General features: G+C 38.9%; 1 protein-coding gene across 1 annotated transcript in view; it reads right to left on the bottom strand.

Annotated features, from left to right (window-relative positions):
* The window catches only part of LOC126242367 (heat shock 70 kDa protein 12A-like), a 225,077-nt gene that overhangs the window by 68,044 nt on the left and 131,935 nt on the right, over positions 1-25,098 (bottom strand). The window contains exons 9-10 of the mRNA XM_049948085.1: positions 19,551-19,673; positions 1,752-1,892 (exon numbers count right to left, since the gene is read on the bottom strand). Coding sequence (XP_049804042.1) covers positions 1,752-1,892; positions 19,551-19,673 — 264 coding nt within the window. The remainder of the gene's footprint in view (positions 1-1,751; positions 1,893-19,550; positions 19,674-25,098) is intronic.

The raw sequence follows: 25,098 nt of genomic DNA, 5'->3' as shown, positions 1-25,098 counted from the left end.
GCCTACTTCTGGAGGAGTTAACAAAGGAAAAGAAAAATGTGTGGAGTACATTAGCGATTGTGTCCCCAATTATTATACTTTGACTCATTCAGTCTGTGTGATGTACTTTGCAGATATACACAGATGTGACAAAAGTCATAGGATACCTCCTAGTATCATGTTGGACCTCTTCCTCCATGGCATCTTGCTGCAACTCAACATGACATGGACACAACAAGTTGTTGGAAGTCCCATGCAGAAATACTGAGCCATATTGCATCTACAGCCATCCAAAATTGTGAAAATGTTGCCAGTGCAGGATTTTGTGCATGACTGACCTCTCAATTATGTCCCACAAATGTTCGATGGGATTCATGTTCAGCAATCTGGATGGCCAAATCATTCACTCAAGTTGTCCAGACTGTTTTTAACACCAATCATGAACAGTTGTGGCCTGGTGACTTGGCACATTGTCATCTATTGTTGTTCCATTGTTGTTTGGGAACACGAAGTCCATGAATGGCTGTAAATGGTCTCCAAGTAGATGAATTTCCAGTCAATGATCAGTTTAGTTGGACCAGAGGACCCAATACAGTCCTTCTAAAGACATCCCACACCATTATGGTGCCACCACCAGCTTGCACAGTGTTTTGTTGACAAGTTTGGTCCCTGATGTTGTGGGGTCTATGTCACACTGGAACACTATCATCAGCTCTTACAAATTGAAACTGGCACTCATCTGACCTCACCATGGTTTTCCAGTTGTCTAGGGTCCAACTAATATGGTCACAAGCCAAGAAGAGGTGCCCCAGGTGATGCCATAGTCCAATAGTCCATTAATGCCAAGTTTCACTGCACTTCCTAATGAATAAGTTTTTCATATGTCCCACACTGATTTCTGCAATTATTTCACTTTGTGTTGCTTGTGTGTTAGCACTGACAACTCTACACCAAGGCTGCTGCTCTCGGTCATTAAGTGAAGGCAGTTGACCACTGTGTTGTCCGCAGAGAGAGGTAATGCCTTGAAATTTGGTATTCTCAGCACACTCTTGACACCGTGGGTGTGGAATACTGAATTCCCTAATGATCCCCGAAATTGAATGTCCCATGCATCTAGCTCCAACTACCTCTACACATTCAGAGTCTGTTAATTTCCACTGTGCAGTCATAATCATACTGTAAACCTTTTCACATGTATCATCTGAGTAAAAATGGCAGCTCTGCCAATGCACTGCCCATATATACCTTGTGTACACGACACTTACCGGCGTCTGTATACATGCATATTGCTATCCCATGACTTTTGCCACCTCAGCATACAGTATAAAGTACAAAATATCAGATGTACAGTGACTTCAGTTTTAACAGGGCTTCTAAAATGCAGGGCTTTCTCCTTCCAGTCCCTAACTTCCCTCAAAACTTCACCAAGAAAATGTTGATACCATGTCTACAATAATTAATTGTAGTGACAAAACAGATCAGCTAAAACACTTTGAGAAAAGCAATGGCACAATTAAAATAATAAGAAGAATAAATGATGAAATGAAGACAACATAAGTATGCTGCTTTGATGCACCTTAAAATTTCAAATATTAGAAGCTGTGAAGCAACTGAGTGTTACCAACGATAGTTCAAATGAATAACTTTTTTTTGCTGGTATGAAGTGCTTATAAGATCTTGTTTGTACATCTATTTCTCAGTGAATGGTCCCTTTCTATCATGACTGGCTACCTCTACTCATTCCATTGTTTTTACTTCTCATGTTTACATACCTGAGGTATGATGATATGAACTTTGCTTCCAAAAGACTGTTGCACTTCGTTCTGCAAAATTGGTGATTCAGCAAATCCTCCAACAAGAAATAAATATTTTATTTCACTCACAGTTGACTTGTCAAATACATCTTGAATGTACTGTAAGTAAAAAGAAACTGACAATTAACCACTAATATCTAGCTGATAACAAATACCATGTTATTTGCAGTTTTGTCACTTATACCTGTCACAGATGCTAATTATAATCTCAGGCTATGATGTAGAACAAGTAAGTTTTATAATTATAAATATGTGGAAATGTGCTGACCATGTACAACATTGTCTTAAACCACATTCTTTCTTTTTGATTAATACTTCAGTGTGTTCTCTCTCTCTCTGACACACACACACACACACACACACACACACACACACACATGCAGAGTATATTATTACACATTCAGAAATCCTTCTGTGTATCAGAAGGATTGTCAAGCAAGTGTGATTTCAGTTTGCATTCAAAGTTAATTTAATTATCTATTAAAACTGTACATCACTGTGTACATAGGTGGGCAAAGATTTCTGTGCCACACTAGGGTGGAGTGAATGATAGTATACATAAAGTGTGATTGATTGTTGATAGCAATGTAAAGAGGTATGAGATATCCTGTTAAGCTCTGCTCATCAATCCATACACTGCGTCAAGTTATACACTATCAGGCTGATGCGACCACTGCTGGTTACTACTGTGGCACCTCCCTAAATTCTAAAAATTCACGCGTCCCACAGTCTGCTCCAGCAGACGATCTCCCCCCGCAATCACACCTAGATACTCTCCAAAGCACTCTCTCCATAATGGACACCTACTGACAGGAATATCTTTCCCCCACTATTGCAGTCTGCCTACTGGGGCTTCTATCCAAAATTCCTGTCAGCACGGAAGGCAGGCATCCTTAAGTTCAAGTAGTAAATGGTCAATGCAGCATATGAATGAATGCTCCATCTTTTGTTTGTGAACCAGTGCTTTTGCTTGTGAACCAGAGATTTCGTTTGTGGAACAGAGCCTTCAATTAGGACACAAGGGTTGTTGTTTGATTGTTATTTGAGGACTAATCTGGTGAGTTGGCCGTGTGCATTTCTTGGGACAGATAGCTGGCCATAATTCCACATGCAATGACAAATGTAAACACCTTGTGTGTATAGTTGTGTAGGCTTCTGTGGCCAGAATCAGTTAACATAAAAGTTTTCAGAGTATTGTACCATGCCATAATGTAAAGACCTATACTGGACAAACCAATGTTTTATTAAAACACAGTATGAGACTCAGAAATGTTTTACACTCTGTACATTGTACTGCTTTTTGTCAGCACTGATTGTCCTCATGTATCATTCTGTTCAATTTTCACAAAGGTTTGGATCTTCCTTCATGTGCTACATTGTCTCACCACTGAGCCTCTTTTATTTTTATTCACCATTTACCATGGCCTCTGCTGGGATGAAATTTTAGTATTTTTGAACTTGTGTAAATCTTAGTGAAGGCTCCCACCTATGAACTTCATTTATGTATGTTACTGTACAGGAACTGATAAACTGCTGTGCGATCACACCTCAATTGTGTGTGTACAGATCATATCTTTCCCTTTATCTTTTTTTAAACAATATGTAGTAGTTTGTCTATCTAAATAAAATCATCCACAAACCTTTTTGTTGCTTCACTGGAAAACGTGTTCCATGTTGTTTCCTGCCTTCTCCTTTTGACCCCCTTAATTTTCATTGCTCAGTAGCTGTGATGTGTGTGTTATGCAGCAAAACACTTATGGCACTGCCAGCAATTCCACACTGGTGACCCTGACTTCAAGGATCTTCTTCTATCATTCCTGTTCCTTACATGCTCCATGCAGCACACCTTCCCTGTCAGGCTACCACACGTGCACTTCCTTGTCACTTCACAAGTTCCATGTTGGTGTTTGGTCACTGTTTTCACACCACACCTGCACTCTCTCGTGTGTAAAGTGTACATCTTCCCCCCACCCCCTGGGCTGAATTCATCCTGCACTCATGCCTGAGATGCAGTCTATGTCGGGAAGCAGTCTCACATAGCAGACCCCTTAAATATTGTTCATGGCAGAGACTGCTTTGTCCAGTCAGGCCCCTGCACCTGTCCTGTTAAAACCACTGGCACAGGCAGACAGTTTAAATCAGTCTCTTACCCAGTTTGTACAACTCTTTAATGCTGGTATGCCTCAGGTATTGGTCCCACCACCATCAGTCGAACAGACCCTCCACCCACATCTGTGCATTTGACACCTGTGACCCATGCCCATGGTTTCCCTCCTCAGAGGCAATCTTTGCTGGGTCCAGAATTATGAGCAACACAACAAAGTTCACCCTTATTGTTGCTGTGCTCAAGCATGCTGTCATGACAGAGGCTCTCGACATCATCACCAACCTTCTGCAGTTCAACAACAACTGTAAATTAAAAGAGTGCCTAATCGTGCGATTGGTATCATCAGAAATGCAGTGCTCCCAGGTGCTGCTTTCTTCATAGAAGTGTTCTGAGATGAGGCCTACCCAGCTCCTGCAACACTTTTGTGCTCTAGCCATAACCCATGTCTTACTGGACATGCTTTTATTCCAGAAGTGGAATTCTCGCTTGCCTGCTGCAGTCTGTAGGGATATTGACACTGTCATCATTCTACCTGATCAGGTGTTTAACTCTCTATGTTACTGGCCACAACCGCTGTCTGGACACCCTATCCCCCACACTCCACTCTGGCCCCCTCTCGCACTGTGGCAATAAGACACCTAGCTGCCCTGAAGTGCTGCGGCTTGTAGTGGAGCCCCCATAGCCCGTGTCCAAGGGCGCACAGTTAGACCTAGCACATTTGCCCCAGCTCTATACAGCCCAAGGACAACTACCATCATGCACGCCCATGCAGGCACATTAATAACTCCCCACCAAACCACCAAGAGGCTGGAGAAACCACCTGATTCCAAGTACATGTGTTGGTATCACAAGTGCTTTGGCAGTGATGCCGCCAACTGTGGGCCACCACGCTCTTGACACCAAAATGCAGTCAGCGATGGGCTTTAATCCAGCACTTTCACCAATTTCTTTTCCCAATTCCTGCTCTTTGCCCCTCTTGTCCCCCTCCTAGCATCCACTGCAAGTTGCACTATGATATGATGCAATAAACTTCAACCACTTCAGGCCCATGCTCTTCTGCTGGACAAGAACAGGTTTACACAGACGGAAACCAAGCCCTACACTGCTGCTGGTCCTCCACACTTCATTTAGCACCTAAGAAGGATAGGATTTAGCATAGTTGTCATGATTATCAGAGGCTCAATGCAAGAACTGTTTCAGACCATTGTCTGAACCCACTCTTGTGTAGCTAGAGTGACAAAATTTCTGCCTCTGCTGTCATTAGTAAGAAAGGCTGCACAAAAGCTTTCAGACACACAATAGTAGCACAATACTACATTGATAAAACGGCTATCATCACACCTTTTGGCCTCTTTGAAAGCCTCTTCATGACCTTTGTAATGCTGTACAGGGCTGACAACATTTCTTAGTCAGTGTCCTCTGTGGCGCTTGGACAATATTCTTATTTACTCTTGAGGCATGGCTAAACACCATGAGCACCTCAGGGAAATTTCCACCTAATTGGAAAAAGGAGGGGTAATTCTTAACCAGAGCAATGCATTCTCAGGGTAACCGAAACTGAATTCTTAGGGAGCATCATTTATGCTTCTGGCTTGGAACCTCTGCCCAAACAAGTCCACACTATCTCTGAAATTCCACATCTCACGGCATATAAGCATCTTTGCAGAATCCTAGATATAACTAATTTTCTTCACTGCTTCCTTAAAAATATGGCCTCTTAAATCATTGTAAGTGCCCCCCCCCCCCATCATCCACCCCCACCCCCTCTCCCAAATAATAATCTTTGCATATATTAACTATGATGCTTTTTGAAAAATCACTGTGAGTAGCCGATAAGTTTAAAGATGATCCTTGACTTCCCACACTTTCTACACTGCCATATTGTTATCATAGTCTTCAGGAGGTTCTAACGGGGAAGGAATGGAGCTGAAGTACATAGATGGCAAGGACAATTGGAAAGTAATGTTTTTCAAAGTTGCTGTATAATTTGGTGCATAGCTCTGTGTTAAAGAATTGTGATCGATAAATATCTTGAGTTTAAATTGAACATCTTCAATATCATCATCAAGTGTGGAGTGAACGTGGAATGGTGAAATTATATCTGAAGGGGAGTAAACTAGCTTTGGTACTAACTGGCTAGTTCAAAATTGGTCCCACGACCAGGATCGAAGCAGTTTGGGTTAATAAACTAAGGTATTTAAACATGGGACAACTCCATCATCTTTGAATCCAGGCAGTCTTAGTCTACTTGCATACATGGAGTGAGTGGTGCCAGTGTACCATGCAACAGAGTCACACCTGCACAAGAACATGTCTTCTTGTCTTCTCATGGTATGCACACAGCTGTTTTGACATGCGGGGTGAAGTTTTGGCAGAAAATAAATAACAAGTGAGGTGCAGTGCAGCGTACCAGTGTGTAGTTGCTCCAGGAACACAAAGATTGGTCAGTATGGATGTGAAAAATGGAAATTGTTGTTTGGATGACACAGACCAAGGATAGGAAGTTATTATACAAGAACCAATAGTAGAGGATATTTGTAAGAATGACAGTTTTGTCTATCACCTATCTAGATATCCTTGAGAACTTTCTTTTCCCACACATGGAGACTGATTCAAATGACTTCATTTGCCAATAGGATGGGGCACTGCCACACTGGCAGTGCAGAAATTTTTAAATCAAAGGATTACTGAATGACGGATCACTTGCACTGGTCCAAATGATTCAGCCTTACATTACTGGCCTCTAAGGTCACTGGACCTGACTGTATGTGTTTATTTCTTGTGGGGGTTTATAAAAGGTTCCGTTTATGTGCCTCTCTAACCAACAACAATGAATGAACTGAGACATCACATAACAGCAGATGTAGAAGCTGTAACTCAAGACACACTCGCTGCAGCATAGGAACAATTTGAATACTGCATCAACATATGCCATGTGTCTCAAGGGGGGGGAGGGGGGGGGGGCGGGGAATATTGAACATCTATGAAAAGATATGAAAAAAAAAATGTTTTGAGTTTCGTGTTCAGCAAACAACAAAATTCATTGTATATATTTATTAGTTTCAGAAATATAGAAGTGCCAAATTGGATGATTCTTTTTGATACAACCTGTATTTGTTTTCTGTGTTTCATATTCTCACACATAAATACCTAAGAGGAACCCTTATAGTTGGATAAGTATGATAGTACTTGCCTTATCCACTCAATGATTTCCTTTAGTAAACTGTAAGGTATTTTTTTTTTCTACAGGTAGGAAAATAATTAGCGATCACACATTTATTTTGCTACCTTTGCTAAATTTGGAGAGGTTGAAGTTATGTATGAATTATTTTGTAGGAGGATTTCATGGGTAAATGTAGCTTCATTGGGAAGACTTACTTATTTGTTCATTTGAAGGGAATTTACACTCTACCTGTATGGTTAAAGAGATCCAGTTTGTTAAGTTTAGTTTATAATATTCCCTGTACTAGTAACACTGTTTAAGAAATGTCTGGCTAGGGCAAGGGAGGTTTCTATATATCTGTGCAAGTGGATTGATGTGTGCATCTGATACTAATGACAATCTCACTGGTTGTGGTTCACATTCTTGGAACAATGGGCAGGGTACTAGGCTGAAATTCAGTGGTGAAGAAGCTACCAACACAATACTACTTATGCAGGGGAGACAACTGAGGACTTGTGTGTGCCAGATGGACCATTTCATTGTATTGAGTGAGTAGAGTGCCATAATCAGTGGACTGAATGTAACACTTTTTGATGTTTATTATACTTTATATTATTATCACTTGATGACTGTCTTATGTGGGCATGAATGTACATATTCTGTGTGCATGGTATGTGCAATTTTTAATTAGGTAAAGTATAAGGAAGAAAATTTAAAACATTGGTAGAAAATTTTGTGATGGGCAGTTTTAACACTCAGTTTTATTCAGTTATAATTAAGATGGGTGTTAACTGACACTGACTTTTTGCCATGTCATATTTGCAATAGTCCAAAGTAAAAGTAACTGGGAAGTAGTGAAACATTGCAAGTCCCTCCTCCATGCCAGGGTGGAGTCCTGACTGCCTCAAATATTCCTGTGCCCTCAACACTCCATTAAATTGTGAAGGCCTCACAGATGCCCTGTTCACTGATACCATACTAGCTCAATTACTTCAGGACCCAAATACTGACTCTGGCATAGACATGCACATTTGGTGCAAAATCATTTCTGACCCCACACATAAAGATGGGTCAAAAGACTGCATCAGCACCTACCTTTCCCCTGCCTTCTGCAAAACCAGCTTTTGACTGACTCAGGACATCCTCTGCCCTTTTCCAGTAATCTTCCTTCTGGCCTGGCATCCAACAGAACTGTTGCACCTGCATCCCATGTCAGTATGGTAAAGTAGACTGTCATGCTAACATGTCCACTGCCCCATTTCCCCCTGTTGGATACCGGTTCTCTCATGTTCATGTTGACATCATCAGCCCCTTGACAGCTGCTGATATTGTCACATGATAACAGACCGTTTTAAGCACTGGCCAGAAGCCGTCCCAATCCCAGACATTCAGCCAAACTGGTTGCCGTGGCATTCATCAAAGCCTGGATTTTGGGTTTCAGTGGCTCCTGCTACATAACATCATACTGTGTGTACCAATTCACTTCCTGTTTATTCAGAACTGTGTCTGAGACTTGTAGCACTATTGTACATTTTACTACTAGCTAGCCGGCCGAAGTGGCCGTGCGGTTAAAGGCGCTGCAGTCTGGAACCTCAAGACCGCTACGGTCGCAGGTTCGAATCCTGCCTCGGGCATGGATGTTTGTGATGTTAGTTAGGTTTAACTAGTTCTAAGTTCTAGGGGACTAATGACCTCAGCAGTTGAGTCCCATAGTGCTCAGAGCCATTTGAACCATTTTGAACTACTAGCTACCACCCTGCAGCCAATGTAATGGTAGAACGTCTCCAGTGTATATTACAATTCACCCTTATCTGCTACATCACAGAATGGTCCACCTCCCTGCTCCTGGTCCTGTTAGGTTTTCAGGTGGCTCCCAAGGCTGACTTGGAGGTATCTGCTGCTGATATGGTACACAGGTAGCCCCTAGTCCTCCCATCCAATTTTATTAAGCCACAGCCTCTTCCTCCAATTACCTGTGCCCAGCTTACATCCAGCAGCTTCAAGCCTGTATTACACTCCTGCAACTGATGCCTCCACAGCACTATAGCAAGTACAAGACTTTTGTGCACCATGAGCTTGCATCATGCACACACATGATATTACACATCAATACCTGCCAGCCACAACTACACCCACAATACATTTTGTTGTAAAATGAGGTGACGACCTCATTTTGCAACAAAATGGCAAAACATTTTCAGTGCATCTCCACAGTGCCCTTTCATTTGTGTCCAGTGACAAGTTAAAGCCAGCTTACACAAACAGCCTCAACAATGGCCATACACTGTTGACACTGCTGATGCAGCCCCTATCCCTGAAACCACTGGTGCCACCCCTGATGTTGCCCTCAGCAGTGCTCCTAACATACTGGTCGGCACCTGGGACCCACTCACAGCCAGCGCACTATCCTTCGCTTTACCTCCTGCTCAAGCTTCTCAGCACACAGAGTCTAACACTGAGCCTGCAGTGACCAACATTGAGCCCATTACCTCACCACTGTAATCCACTGAAGTCACAGTCACCATTCTTCTTGCAGACCATGGTCACAACTGCAATTGCTAACACAACCTCCAGCTGGCCAGAGCTGACACCAGACCATGACTTCACAGAGCACCTTACTAGGGTGTCTGGCAGACAGCAGCAACAACAGCAGCAGAAGCACTCACCAGTGGCTGCGCACTCTGATGTGTGCTACACAACATGTGGTGGCCACACAGTGCATAGCCATATATGTCCTGTCTGCCTGAGTACCCACACCCACCCCTGATCAGTGAGACTGCACTGCATCTCAGCTCCTATTGCTGCCTGATGCCTCCTCCACACACAACACTGTGCCACACAGCACCTCCTTTCTCAAGCTGTGGGTGCACCCACATCACACCTCATCAGGCGTGTCATTGGCTGCGCAGTCCAGTGCACCTTTCTGTCCGTAGACTGTTGTATGTTCCAGACTGCTACCCACCGCCATGCACAGCACGCCACTGTTGTATGCCATCACCACTGGTGTTCCACCCTGGCTGTTGGCAGTGGCCAGCTGTTTTCCCCCAATGGATACCATACCTTTATGTGCTCCTGTCAACATGGCAGCTGTCAGGTGCTGTAGACCTCACCCACTACCTGCCCACACCACTGTCAAGAACACTCACTGCCATGGCATCTGCACTAGTGTTTTACACTCTGGAGCTGCATTCGGCATTGTTACCCTGATAGCCTCCTCAGCCTCCTCTCACCGTCTGCCGTAGCAGATGTCTCTCCCCTTGCAGTCACAACTAGGTGCTCTCCGCAGCACCCAGGCCTTAGGGGATACCTTCCAATAGGAATGTTTATCCCCCACTACCACAATTTGTCTACCTGGGCTTCTTCCTGTAATTCCTGTCCATGTGTGAGCCAGGCGTCCTTCAGCATGTGCTTGTAGTGAATGCTCGATGTAGCGTATGCAAGAATGCTTCTCCATTTGTTGGGGAACAAGACTTCTTGTTTGTGAACCAGTGCTTCTGTTTGTGAACCAGGGCTTTAATTTGTAGACCAATGCCTTCAAGGAGGACCCCAGGGGCCACTGCTCAGTTGGCCTTCTGTATTACTTAGGGCAGAGAGACAATCATTAATTCCACATGTAAACACCCTGTACATGGTATTGCTTTATGTGAGTTCCAAGTGCCCACGTGGACCATCCCATTCAATTCTCACACACTCTTGGTTCTTCCTTCATGCATGATGGTGCCTCATCACTGTGTTTCTTTTACTTTTATTCATTGTTCCCCAGGGCCTCTGCTGGGGCCAAAGTTTTAGTGTTTACATTAAATTTTCAAACTTGTTTAAATCATTGTGAAGGCTCCCACCCATGAACATAACATGTCACTGTTCCTGTACCAGAAATGATGAACTGACAACCCTTGCTGTACAAATTGCACCTCAGTTACATACAGATCATATCTTTCCCTTTGTATTTATTTAAATTAATATGTAGTAATTTGTTTCCCTTTAATTTTCATCATGATATAGATGAGATGTGGGTTGTGCAGTGAAACACTTGTAGTGCTGCCAATGTTACTGCACTAACAAGAAATTATGACTAGTGCTAATCTACTCTAGGTGATAACTGTGGTAATTACTTCTAAATTCCTTTACATGGAGTAGCTATGTTAAAAAAAGCAACCACTTTGAGAAAGGCCACTGCACCCTCTCCTGGACTACTCAGTTGCTGGTTTCATCTAATACTTCAAACTAAGTAACTGCGCATCTTTGCACAGCAAGGTAAAAATCCCCATGAATGACATGACAATGTTCCTTTATCCAGTAACTGATTCAGAGGTACTAAATGCTATAAATAAGTTAAAAAATAAAATGTCATGTGGGTGTGATGGGATTCCTGACAAAGTCATTAAGCAAAGTGCAAGAAACATAGCCTCGCATATCACTGAAATTATAAATGAATCTTTTAAGACAGGGGTGTTTCCATCAAAACTTAAAATGTCTACTATAAAGCAACTTTACAAGAATGGTGATAAATATGATGTTAGTAACTTTAGGCCTTTATCAATGTTGTCAGGTTTCTCAAAAATAATAGAAAGGATAATGTATCAGAGACTATACAAATTTCTTATTAAGAATAGAATATTGGTTAATGCGCAAAATGGTTTCTGTAAAAATAAATCAACTGAAACAGCTATCTTCAATTTTTTGCAACTTGTTCTAAATTCCATAAACAGAAGGGAATTAAATTGTGGATTGTTTTTAGACTTATCAAAGGCCTTTGATGTCATCGACCATAAGTTACTGCTTAGGAAGTTGTATGCCTATGGGATACGTGGAGTTGCCCACAAATGGTTTGAATCATATCTGTCAGACAGGTATCAGAAGGTGGAGATATGCCAGGCAGATAGGACATATTCATCAAGATTCGAGAGAGTTTTGTATGGAGTACCCCAGGGATCTGTATTAGGGCCATTACTGTTTTTAATATTTATCAATGACCTACCAAGTCAACTATCTGAAGCAGAGGCAGTACTGTTTGCTGATGATAAAAGTTTGTTTGTTAAAGCAAATAGTGAAGCTGACTTACAGGAAAAAGTCACATTAGCAACAGACGAAGCAGACAGATGGTTTAATGAAAACAGACTCATTGTGAATGCCAAAAAAATAACGTGGATCAACTTCAGACTTATTACAAATAAAATAATAACTAACCTTACAGTAGAACTGGGTAAGTGTAAGATTGAACAAGCATCATACACTAAATTCCTGGGAGTATGGTTTGATGAACACTTAAGATGGGAAAAGCATGTAATATCATTGAACAAAAAATTAAGTCAAACATGTTATATACTTAGAATGCTTAAAAGCTCATGTAATATTAAAACAGTGTTATGTGTTTATTTCTCATTCATGCACAGTTTATTAAGATACGGCGTACAGTTTTGGGGGAACATCAGTCTAGCAAAACACTCATTTAGACTACAAAAGAAGGCAGTCAGAATAATAAAAGGTATAGGATATAGAGACTCTTGTAGGCAAGCTTTCAAAGAATTAAAAATCATGACACTACCATCTTTATACATATATGAAAGCATATGTTTCTTAAAAGAAATTAAACAGAGAAATTAAACAGAGAATTTCACAACTATGAAACAAGGAATAGGAATGATTTCCACAGAGAAATTCATAAAACAGCTATGTATCACAAAAGTGTACTATACCAACCCAAAATCCTCTACAGTGCTCTCCCCAAAGAACTAAAAACAATACCAAAACTGTACATATTTAAAAGAGAATTAAAAAACATGTTATTGAGCAATAGTTTTTACAGTATTGAAGAGGTTATGAATCGTTGACAATAAAAGCGCAGTTAATATTTCCCTGACGTAATAAATATGTGTAATTGCTCACATTTAAATACTAGCTGTTTCTATGAAAGTGTGAAACAGTGTTAATGTAAGAATGTAAATAATCTTTGATGTGAGAATCACTAACTTTTTTTTTTTTTTTTGTACGTTGTTATCCTACTTGTATATTTTTATGTTAATGTTCTAAAAGTTCTATTAAAATTGTAATGTCTAAGTGACAAGTAAATTCAATTACAAATTTTCATGTATATGTATTTTAAATTGTAATGTTTATTGACAAGTCCTATGTCATTTCGATGATATACTACAAGGACGCTAATAAATTGAATTGAATTTGACTACTGTCAGGTGTCTGTGTACTGGAAAAGTCAGGATCTATAATGCAAATGTAGAATTATGCAGAATTTACATTGATGAGTTCACATATTCTGATAAACTGTTGGAGTCAGCAATGTATTCTTTTAGGATGTTTTTGAATATTTTTGGAGATTTTCTATTTCCTTCCTGATATTCATCAGTAACTTGTTTTGAGTTTTTGCACAAGAATCTTTATTCTGAATCCTACAGACAGATGCGTACTTCTATATGGGAATTATTTCTACTTCTGGCATTAGGGTTGTAAATTGCTGTGTTCCTCCTAAACTCACTCTTTCTATTAACCAAAAATAATGTTAGAGAGTTTATGTACTGATGTTTAAGTAAGAATGCCCACATGAGAAGAGTCTTCTATAATATGTTCAGTTTTCAGCATTACACATTAGCTATTTGTTGTGAGCTCTCAAGTTTTCTCAGCTCAAATGATTAATAGTGTGTTTATGGGTGTTCTACAAAGTTGTTTCCATTTTCTTTACAATATTTCAATGACCCAACCACCCACCTTCTACAGGTGTAGCGAGTTTTTCTGTTATATGTACTCACTGTTTGGATTCCAACCAGAATGTGAACTATTGTTGGTCCCAAGCCACTATTAATGGCCGAGTTGGATTCCCAGAACCCAATATGCCCTTCGATACTATTTTATTTTTCAGAGCTTGCACTGATATTCACCAAAATGTGGATTCTCTCAGTGTTTTCCAGTTCAGATTGATGTGATGGTAAGTTTTCTGTCATCTTTATTTCCATAGGTTCCTTAAGTACACTGCCCCAGAAACCTGGCATCTGTGCCATGATACTGGTCTTATTATATGTCATTTCATGATTATATTTGAGTCAGTGCTCATTGACAGCTGATTTGCTTGGTTGATTCAGTGGTGTGTCCTTGATGTTCCAAGCAGCTCTTAACTGTTCCAATAGCCTGTCCCACATAAAACATTTTATATTCATTTGGAATGCAATACATACCAGCTTTTTGAGACGTAGCTCATCTTCAACATTACAAAGAAAACTTTTTATATTGGTTGAAGGGAGCTAAATACACTGGATATAATGTTTAGGTACACAGATTATCAAACTGAATTTTATGAGCACCCCATCTAATTGTTTAATGAAGTTTAAAAATTTTCTTTTGGGACCCTATATACTGTCTGAACAGTTAGCTTTTATGTTTCTGAGTCTATTACTGAAGTATAGCGCTTGAGCCTAATACTGAAGTTCAGCACTCCAGGAGCTGGTCATTAACATCTATAGTGTGAAAAACTATTTTTGTAAATAGCCACTCCCCTTTTCCTCATATAATGACTACAGCAATGTGATGCCAACCTGTGGCCAAATAGGTTCTTCTGTTCAATTTCTGTGACTTCCAAATGATGTTCTGTTATGGATAGAACATCTGTAGAAATACATTTTGATCTTTCACTGTTCTCTCTTGATACAGGAAGCCCATTTTTCTTATTCAACGGTTTTCTCATGTTTTAATGGAAAATTCCAAATGTATTTTGGCTGTTACTACTTGTATTGATCAAGCTAACATTTTCTGTTTCTCCTTTGATTGCTGCAACTGTGCCTATGGTTATTTGGCAGCTCTGTCTTTCAGATACATAGACTGTAAAAAAGGCAAAGTGAATAGACTTAAAATAACAATAATTGTATGGAGAGCATCCTGGTTACACTGAATGCTTGTGGACATTAGCTGTATGACATCATAATGTGAAGATTCATATGCAGACCACACCACGTATGGTGTGACTATGTAATGGGCAATATATCAATCCAAACCATAACTGACCTCCATAAACTATTGATAATTCATGAAGCTTTGCATTTGTGTGTTCTAGAGAACATTTCATATAGATTTTGCTATGTCATTCAAGAGTGACAGTCTGTATATCCAGTTGTTTACTGGATTGTCTACAAGAGGTTATAAAGTGGATATCACATATTATCTTTATTAGATGCATCTGTGCAACAGACATTTTTGTTCTCAGTGACCAATCTCCAAAATATATTGTCATAAGATGTTACTGAATGAAACTGGGAACAGTAAGTCCCTTTTGACAACATTTTCATCTCCAAAATCTGATATTATGTGTAACGTGAAAAGCATCAGAGTTTAACATGTAATTTGATGGATAAAAAATCTACTCACCAAGCAGCAGCAGAACACACATGTAAAGTAAGGTTATAATTATGCATGCTTTCAAAGCCAGTGGCGCTTTCTTCTGGCAAAATGGTTGAAGAGGAAGGAAGAGGGGTGAAGGAAAAGGATTGGAGAGGTCTAAGAAAAGTGTTTCCTTCCCATCCCATCTGGTAAGTCTCCCCTGACATGTAGTTCTGGGTGGCTTCCTCAAAATCTACCCCTTTTCCTAGACCTCTCCAGTCCTTTTCCTTCACCACTCTTCCTTCCCCTTCAACCCTTCTGTTAGAAGAAGGAGCTATTGGCTCTGAAAGCTTGCATAATTTTAACCTTATTTTATATGCATGTTCTGCCACGGCTTGGTGAGTAGATTTTTTATCTATCCAATTACATGTTAAACTCTGCTACTTTTCATGTTACACATAATATCAGATTTTGGAGATGAAAATACTGTCAAAAATTTATTGTTTTCAGAGTTTAACATGTGTAATATTGTCTTCCAGTTCAGGTTACTGTTAATATAAACATCCAAGAATTTTAATACTCTGTTTCATTTATTGATTTATCCTAATGCATTAATCTAATGGTTTTGGTCTAGCCTTATGCAGTACAAACCTGCATGTACTGTATTGTATCTAAACTAAGTGACAGTACATTTTCAGAGAACCAGTTATTAATTTTCAAGAAAATACTATCCACATTTTCAAGAACAACAGCAGACCCAATGTAGCACACCACAAACACACTGTAGACCCTTGTTTAAACAACTAAAGATACTAATATGTATATATTTTAAAATGCCTGGAACTGATCAATAAAAATCACTGTATTCTTCAAACCAACGCTAGCTACCATAATCACAATGCAAGGCATTGTAAAGATGTCCACACTTCCCATGTAGCAAAAATCAGATGTCAGAATCATGTGAACCACTTAGGAATAAGGCTTTTGCAAGCACTTCCAACCCAAATTAAATAACTGGAAGAAAAAAGTAAATTGAAGCTTTAAGCAAAAAAATAAATGCATCTACAGTGTCAATGAATATGTCTGAGACAATAAATTGAAACCTTTGTTTGCAGTCAATAATTTAAATGAATTTAGATTTATTTTCAAATTATGAAATACTAATAAAAATTCTGTTAAATTCTCCCAATACATTTTTGTTTGAGGCACAGTTAATGCCCTACATATGTTTGTGATGAGCTTGTGTTTCTTTGTGGACTAAGTGTTACTCTCCATCTGTGTACTATGGATACGTAATTTTCTTTGCTCGTTTATTATATTATGCATTGTTATCATTGTTATATGTAACATTCTAATGACAAATTCTATACTACATGGGTGCTATTTTGGCTTATGAATAAAGTAAATAAATACATAAATAAATAGAGCCTTGTGGTGATAATTCCTCACACTGGAGATGCCTTTCTGTTGTGTACATTCCCTAGGTTTCTTAACATGACACTGCATCCTTTTAGTCTGAAAACTACTTAGCACCAAGATCTCAAATATCACAATATTTAAGATTCTCTAGGTGAATACTATTTACTGTACAGTTAAATACTTTTGACAAGTAACAAAAAAATGTATTTTGGCAGTATTTTGTCATATGAATTTTGTTTAATCTGGTTCGTGAATTAAAAAATGAGATGCTCTGTATACAAACTCTTCATAAATCCCAACTGGGACTGAATAAGATAAGAGTGTTATGATTCTTGCATGCATAATCTATTCCAGCACCTTCGAGTAGGAGGTAAGCAGTAAGACAAGTCAGAAGTTATTATTATCTGTCTTACTATCTTTGTTGTAGAGGGACCTAAAAACAGTACATTTCAGGTTGTCTGAAAATATACCACATGGTAGTGATATTTTGCATTTGTGGCTGAATACATTACACTTATGTGAAGAACATGATTTTAGTAATTTACCTGAGACATTCTCAACCTTGTCAGAGTTTTTGCTTTAGAGGAAGTTAATTACATTCTCGATTTGTGGACAGTACAAGTATAAAACAACAGACTACATGTAAGACTACATGTAAGAAACAATTCCAGTGTCATATACTGTAGCTTCTTACATGTAGTCTGTTGCTTTATCCTTGTACTGTCCACAGCTATCTTCTGAACTACTTCCAGGAACTGGCTGTTAAACATTTTGTCTACTTCATGGCTATAATTTATTATTTGGCTGTTTTCCTTCTTGACTATAATTTATTGTTTGACTGTTTTCATAAAAACAAAGTCCTCTCATTCCTTGACTGATCTCCTGGTTTCCCTTTTAAATGTAGTCTATATAAATTTAATTTTTTGTCTGGAAGAGATAGATCACTACTCACCATAATGATGACATGTTGAGTTGCAGATAGGCACAATGAAAAGACACTTACGATTTAGCTAACAGCCAAAGTTTTCTCCAGAAAAGGAAACACACAAGAATGTTCATATACACAAGCAAGCACACCTCACTCACATGACTGCCATCTCTGGCAGCTCGAACTGGAATGCATTCCAGTACAAGTTGCCAGAGATGGCAATCATGTGTGCAAGGGGAGTGCTTGCTTATGTGACTGTGTGTGTTTATTTTTCTGAAGGAAGTTTTGGCTGAAAGCTAATTTGTATGTGTCTTTTTGTTGTGCCTGTCTGCTACTCATCATGTCACCTTTATGATGAGTAGCAATCTGTTTTTCTTTATATTATTTACCGTTTTGTCTGGGTTATTAATTTCAGATATTAGACAGATCTGAAACTTCTTGGCACCTTAAAACTGTGTGCTAGATCAGTACTCAAATCCGGGATCTTTGCCTTTCAGGGGCAAGTGTTCTGTCAACTGACCTATCTAAGAATGACTCGCAACTAGTCCTCACAGCCGTATTTCTGCCTATTCCTCATCTCATACCTTCCAAACTTCACAGAAGTTCACCAGCAAAACTCGTGAGACTAGCACTCCTGGAAGAACGGAAGAAGGATGGGTTATGATTCATGCTTGGGTAGCTTAGTCAGTAGAACACTTGCCCATGAAAGACAAAGGTCCTGGGTTCACATCATAGTCTGGTACAGTTTTATTCTGCTAGGAAGTTTCATATAAAGCTCACACCACTGCAGAGTGAAAAATTCATTCATTATGCAGTTTTATTTTTGTGCTTTAAAACAGAACAGTCTTTCCTATAATATGAAATCAATTCTACTTATTTGTTTACCTAAATGATTTTCTGTAATTTCCTTTCCTTTCACATGATATTTAATTCCTTTTTTAATCCAAGACCTTTTAGATAATCCAAGACCTTTTAGATTTCTTTTTTGTGCCATACTTCATTGTTTTCTTGGGAAAGCAGCTGTTAAAAATTGCTGTTAATACCATCAAAAAATATATTAAATTTTGAACTGACACCTATTACTTTATACACATCCATCTATTCAGTATCCTATAAAGTTGACTTGGAAATTTTTATTGCCTGCTCATTAATTAATCTTAATCTTTTCCATACCACATTGTTGTAATCAGGCAAGTTATAATTGTTAATAATAGCTGTGCTTTTTTGTCATATAGGCAATTCACTACTGAATAAACATTTATATCACTGATTAAATGTTCACCTACAAATATGTTGTCTATTAATGTCCAGTTTTCCTAGGAGATTCTTATGAAGAAAATTAATAAAGCAGATGTGGTTAAAGGAGTTAAGTAATTTCTAAATCATTTATTTTCTCTGAATATTTCATAAAATTAATATTAATGTCCCCAAAGACTATTATCTACTTTCTTTATCCTGCTAATTGGTATAATTATGTAACTTTTTTCAAAATAAATTGAAAAACTTCCAGCAGATATCTGTATATTGTAATAATTATGAACAACTTTCCAGTAATGGCAGTTCATAAGCATGGGCTACCAGTTATTGGTCTGAGTGGAAACTATTGGTTTCAACATTTTTGAACTTGATAATATTGTTGACATTCATGACAACTCCTCCTTTCTGCATATTTTCCCTCCAAAAATAGGTTGCTAGTTCATAATCCCCTACATTTAACATATGGATTCCAATATTTATGAGGTGCTCAAACAGACATAATACATAAACTTTATTTTGACTTTCTAGACCATGTAAACAGACAAGATGTTGAGCATGGACTACCTTGAGAATATTAGAGACAGTTGGCTGAAACAGTTCTCTCATGAGGCTAGCATTTATTCGTAGCATTCCTTGTGATGACCAGCTTATGTCTTTTCTTCCACACTTCTTGATTGCATGATCAATCTGTAAAAAGTCAGTGTATTAACTTTTACTACACAATATTATTCATAAACATGCAGTTACGACACTGAGATCATAAAAAAAGTGTGGTAGTTACAAATTATGAACATGATAGAAGTTCTCAGCAATAACTGCAAGCAAGATAGTGTGAAAATTATTCTGAAATACATATTTTATTTGGTTATATATTCAGAGAGTAGATTCCTGGGAGTTTGCTGGGTTTTGAAATTCGCATCCTGGAGGCCCTGGACAGGTTCCATAGCAATAACTGTCTGACTTCATGAATTTGCTCCCTGAATATTCACAACTATATCAAATCGCTGCCCCTTCAACACGAATTTCATCTATGAGAAAAGTTAGTTTGGTGGGTACTGTTTATGAGAACTACTTATTTTTAGCCAAGAATTTTCATATGATGACTCTGAAAACACATATGCATTGTCATGGAGTATCTGATTATTTATGTGGCACTCTTTTTGTTCTTTACCTCATAATATGTCATAGAACTTCACCATTAAGTTCTTTACTTATTGTTTGACCTGTCAATAGAGATCATTATGAACATCTTCTTACTTTCAAAAAAGCAAATCCATATGGTCTTAACTATGCTCTTCATTCGAAAAGCTTTATTTTGGATGGCATGAAGAAGGGCTCTTTTGTGAAAATGGATGCTTAGTTTGAGAGTCATAGTCATAAGCCCATCTGTCAACAGTTTTAAAAAAATTGTGGTATCCCTTAAAACTATTGTTTAAGTTGCTGGATATGTACATCTATTTTACTTATGCACCTCATCACTGTGGCAGAAACTTTGTCACAATTCTCTGAGTTTAGTCTTGTGACAAAACTTGCTGATATGTTTCATGTTGAAGAGATATGGCATCTACAATCCCACAGGACCAGATTCCTCATGTCCCTCAATATTTTTCAGTGTGACAATCACCTCAAACATTCACTATTATCAATAAATGTTTGGTCAAATTTTAAATTTCATCAATCACATCAGGCAATATTATTTTTCCTTGTTTCTAATGATTTTGTGACATCTGAAATCATTTCACTGAGTGTTACATCAAATCAATTTAAACACAGGCCCCACTTTCCTAGGGAGTTTCCACATATAAATTTTTTTGGGTCTATGACAACTGCTCAGAAATGCAAATTGAATATATGTTAATAACCTAAGAAGAGAGAGTGAGTGAGTTAGAGAGAGAGAGAGAGAGAGAGAGAGAGAGAGAGAGAGAGAGAGAGAGAGAGAGAGATTGATTTTTGATTGAGATTTTTACTTTAAGTCGTAACTGGTACCTGAATTTTGGTTGCTACCTCCTTGAATGATCAGCTTCTGCACCAGTTGGTGATGTATTACAATCTGGAGGAAGTTATTGTTTTTTAAGGTTTAAAATCTGACTCTGTTAGTTACTTGGCCATATTGTGGATAGCTTTGAACCCAAGTTTTCATAGCTTTTCATACCAGGGGACCACTGTTGTAAGTAAATAAGATCAAACAGCAATCTGATTTTTGTGAGAAAAGGAGATTGCTTAGCACACAGATTTCCTTCAAACTACACATCCTGCTACATCGAAATTCGTCAGTGGAGTTCAGCACCATACTATTGTACAAGAACATAATCCAATAACTATAATTAAGAAATTATGAGAGGTTGTTACTCATTGAATGGAAACTATAGAGAATGTATTTCTTTTCCTGTATTTTAGTGAACTTTGTACTCCTACAATTCTGTCGATTGCTAGATGGCAACGACAATGAAGTCCACCTCCTTTTCCAAAAACAAGATATTTCTATTCTTCACTTCCAGAAAATTTGTATACATAAATGTTTGGCAACTCTTACACATATTTTACTTGGTTTTATCACTAAAATATCAATTTTCATTAAATGTAACAGTACATTTTGAGTGATGGCCTAGCAACACATCCTCTTTCACAAGATACAAATTAACAGTTCTCTTTTTTTAAAAAATAAATCAATTTTCATTTTTTTAGAGTCCATACTCAAAGGTTCACAACTACTATTGTTGTGGGGATTGCTCGCTAAAGAATTTGTTGCTGTCCAGCTGCACTTCACTTCACTTCAAGTACTTTTTTAATCAAATTTATATTTATGGTATTTAAATACATTACTGAGCTTCTCAGAATAAAATCAGACACAAATTAGTTTAAAAAAAAGGGGCAGTGAGGCTCACATAACATTACAAGGGGTTTACTGTAAGAACTCTAAGAGCAGATACACTATGTGATTAAAAGTATCTGGACACCCCCAAAAACATATGTTTTTCATATTAGGTACATTTTGCTGCCACCTACTGCCAGGTACTCCATATCAGCAACCTCAGTAGTCATTAGACATCATGAGAGAGCAGAATGGGGTGCTCCACGGAACTCATGGACTTCAAATGTGGTCAGGTGATTGGGGGTCACTTGTGTCATATGTCTGTATGCAAAATTTTCACACTCCTAAACATCCCTAGGTCCACTGTTTCCAATGTGATAGTGAAGTGGAAATTTGAAGGGACACGTACAGCATAAAAGCGTACAGGCCGACCTCGTCTGTTGACTAACAGATACCGCCGACAGTTGAAGAGCGTCATAATGTGTAATAGGCAGATGTCTATCCAGACCATCAGACAGGAATTCCAAACTGCATCAGGATCCACTGCAAGTAATATGTCAGTTAGGTGGTAGGTGAGAAAATTTGGATTTCATGGTCGAGTGGCTCCTCATAAGCTACACATCACGCCAGTAAATACCAAATAATGCCTCGCTTGTGTAAGGAGTGTTAACACTGGATGAATGAACAGTGGAAAAATGTTGTGTGGAATGACAAATCACAGTACACAATGTGGCGATCTGATGGCAGGGTGTGGGTATGGTGAATGCCTGGTGAAAGTCATCTGCCAGTGTGTGTAGTGCCAACAGTAAAATTCGGAGGCAGTGGTGTTATGTTGTATTTGAGTTTTTTATGAAGGGGGCTTGCACCCCTTGTTGTTTCACCTGGCACTATCACATCAAAGGCCTACATTGATGTTTTAAGCACCTTCTTGCTTCCCACTGTTGAGGAGCAATTCAGGGATGCTGACTGTATCTTTCAACACAATCGAGCACCTGTTCATAACGCACAGCCTGTGGCAGAGTGGGTGCATGGCAATAACATCCCTGGCCTGCACAGAGACCTGACCTGAATCCTATAAAACACCTCTGGGATGTTTTGGAATGCCGACTTCATGCCAGGCCTCACTGACCGACACCGATACCTCTCCTCAGTGCAGCACTCCATGAAGAATGGGGTTCCATTCCACAAGAGACCTTCCACCACCTGATTGAACATATCCCTGCAAGATTGGAAGCTGTCATCAAGGCTAAGGGTAGGCCAACACTCTATTGAATTTCAGCATTACCGATGGAGGGCGCCATGAACTTGCAGTCATTTTCAGCCAGGTATCCAGATACTTTTGATCACATAGTGTGTATTCCAGGAAGAGACAGGTAAAACATATTGCTTCATTCCACATGTACCTTGGCCGAATGCCCTTGATGGGAATTAAAACTAATAAGAAGGTTTACCAGTTCACACCCATTTGCTAATGTAACAAGTAAGTGGCAAATGACAGTGGCGTCAGAAGTGTCCTCCACAACATATCATTGGGCAGATAATGAGTATGTGTGCATGGATGGGAATTTAATAGTCTAATTGACTGATTTGAATAATAAGATAACCTTTGAGAAAAAAAGGTACTACATGAGGACTGATCAACAAAGATAGGTTGATTTTTTCACCGATGTTTATTACTCATTTCAATGTTTACATGATATTTTTCAAAGCACTCCTCCCCTACTTAGATACACCTTTTATAGTGCCTCTGCTAGTCCTTGAACACATTCTCTGTCAGGTCCTTGAGAATTGTCTCAGTTTTCTTGAGCATTGCTTCAGAGACAAATGCATCCCTTCTATCAGCAAAGAGACACAAAAAAATATCCTTCCTTCTTATCTACCCAACAATTTGCAGTGTAGGGAACTTCTGCTGCAACTGTCATTTGCCTCTTATTTGTTACATTTGCCTTCAATAACGGGAATAAAAAAAAAGCACAGGGTGCAAGATCAGGGCTATAAGACAGATGATATGGTACTCAGGTAAAGTTGAACTGAGGCAGGAGATGCATGACTTGATGTGCGATGTGAGGCCATGCATTGTCATGGTGAAGTCGCCAACCAGTACAAGACAGTTCTGGTCACTTCCTTGCAATGTGCTTCCTCAGTTAAGCCAATACTGACATGCAGTGTGCTGCTGTAACAGTAGTGTGAGGGAGAACTGCATGCTGGTAAATCATTCCATGATAGACAAAAAATGTGATCTCCATCAGTTTCCCTGCAGGTGTAACAACTTTCCCCTTTTTTGGTGTTGGAGAACCTTGTGATTTCCACACTGTACTGACTCATTTTTCTTCAGGATCATAATAATGCAGCCACGACTCATCACTGGCAATAATCAATCTGAGAAATGCAATCCTGTATCAGCAAAAAGAAGCAACACCTCATGGCTTGTCTCCATTCATACAGTCTTTTGTTTCGGAGTCAACAGATACAACACATTACAGGCACAAACACAAGTCATATGGAGATGATCATGCATAATCATGATGACACTGCCATATGAAGTTCTCTACACTTCACTGAGGTTACATAATGTTATCTGTTGACCCTTGCAGACAATCACAGCAGCTGTCTTGAAGTTGACTTCAGTCACATCAGAAGGAAAAATACTAGGCCCACCTTGATTAACACAGACAAGTCAGCCTTCTCGTAAGTCTTTGAACCAGCTAAACATTGTTGCATGGGTTACAGGTGTTATTCACACACAGGCATACACACACACACACACACACACACACACACACACACACACACACACACACACACTGAGTGCTGTCTAACTTGTGGATACACACTGTGATGCATTACTTTAAGTTACCGGTACTTGATACAATACAAACAAACTGCCTAATTAAAGAACTGCATCAAGAAACAGTAAGTAATATAATAAAGCTAATTAAGGCTGGGAAGATACATAAAATGTTACCACATTATCTTGCTTTGTAATTTTCTTTCTCAGTTCTCAGTTGTGTGTTCTGCACACATGTTATAACTATAGGAGAAAGGAGGGAACATAAACATTCATACAGAGAGAGTCAAAATAGTAGAACTAACAGAAACATAATACTGTTTCACTGCTGAAAGATGTTGCAAACAAATTTTTTGTTGAAAATTTCTGGCAGATTAAAACTGTGTGCTGGACTGAGACTTGAACTTGAGACCTTTGCCTTTCACTTGCAAGTGCTCTACCATCTGAGTTACTCAAGCATGACTCATGACCCTGCCTAACAGCTTTAATTCCACCAGTACCTCATCTCCTAC

The sequence above is a fragment of the Schistocerca nitens genome, chromosome 1 (genome assembly GCF_023898315.1).
Source record: "Schistocerca nitens isolate TAMUIC-IGC-003100 chromosome 1, iqSchNite1.1, whole genome shotgun sequence".
NCBI lineage: Eukaryota > Metazoa > Arthropoda > Insecta > Orthoptera > Acrididae > Schistocerca > Schistocerca nitens.
The sequence above is the reverse complement of the archived record's forward strand: the minus strand, read 5'-3'. Positions and strand labels throughout refer to the sequence as shown.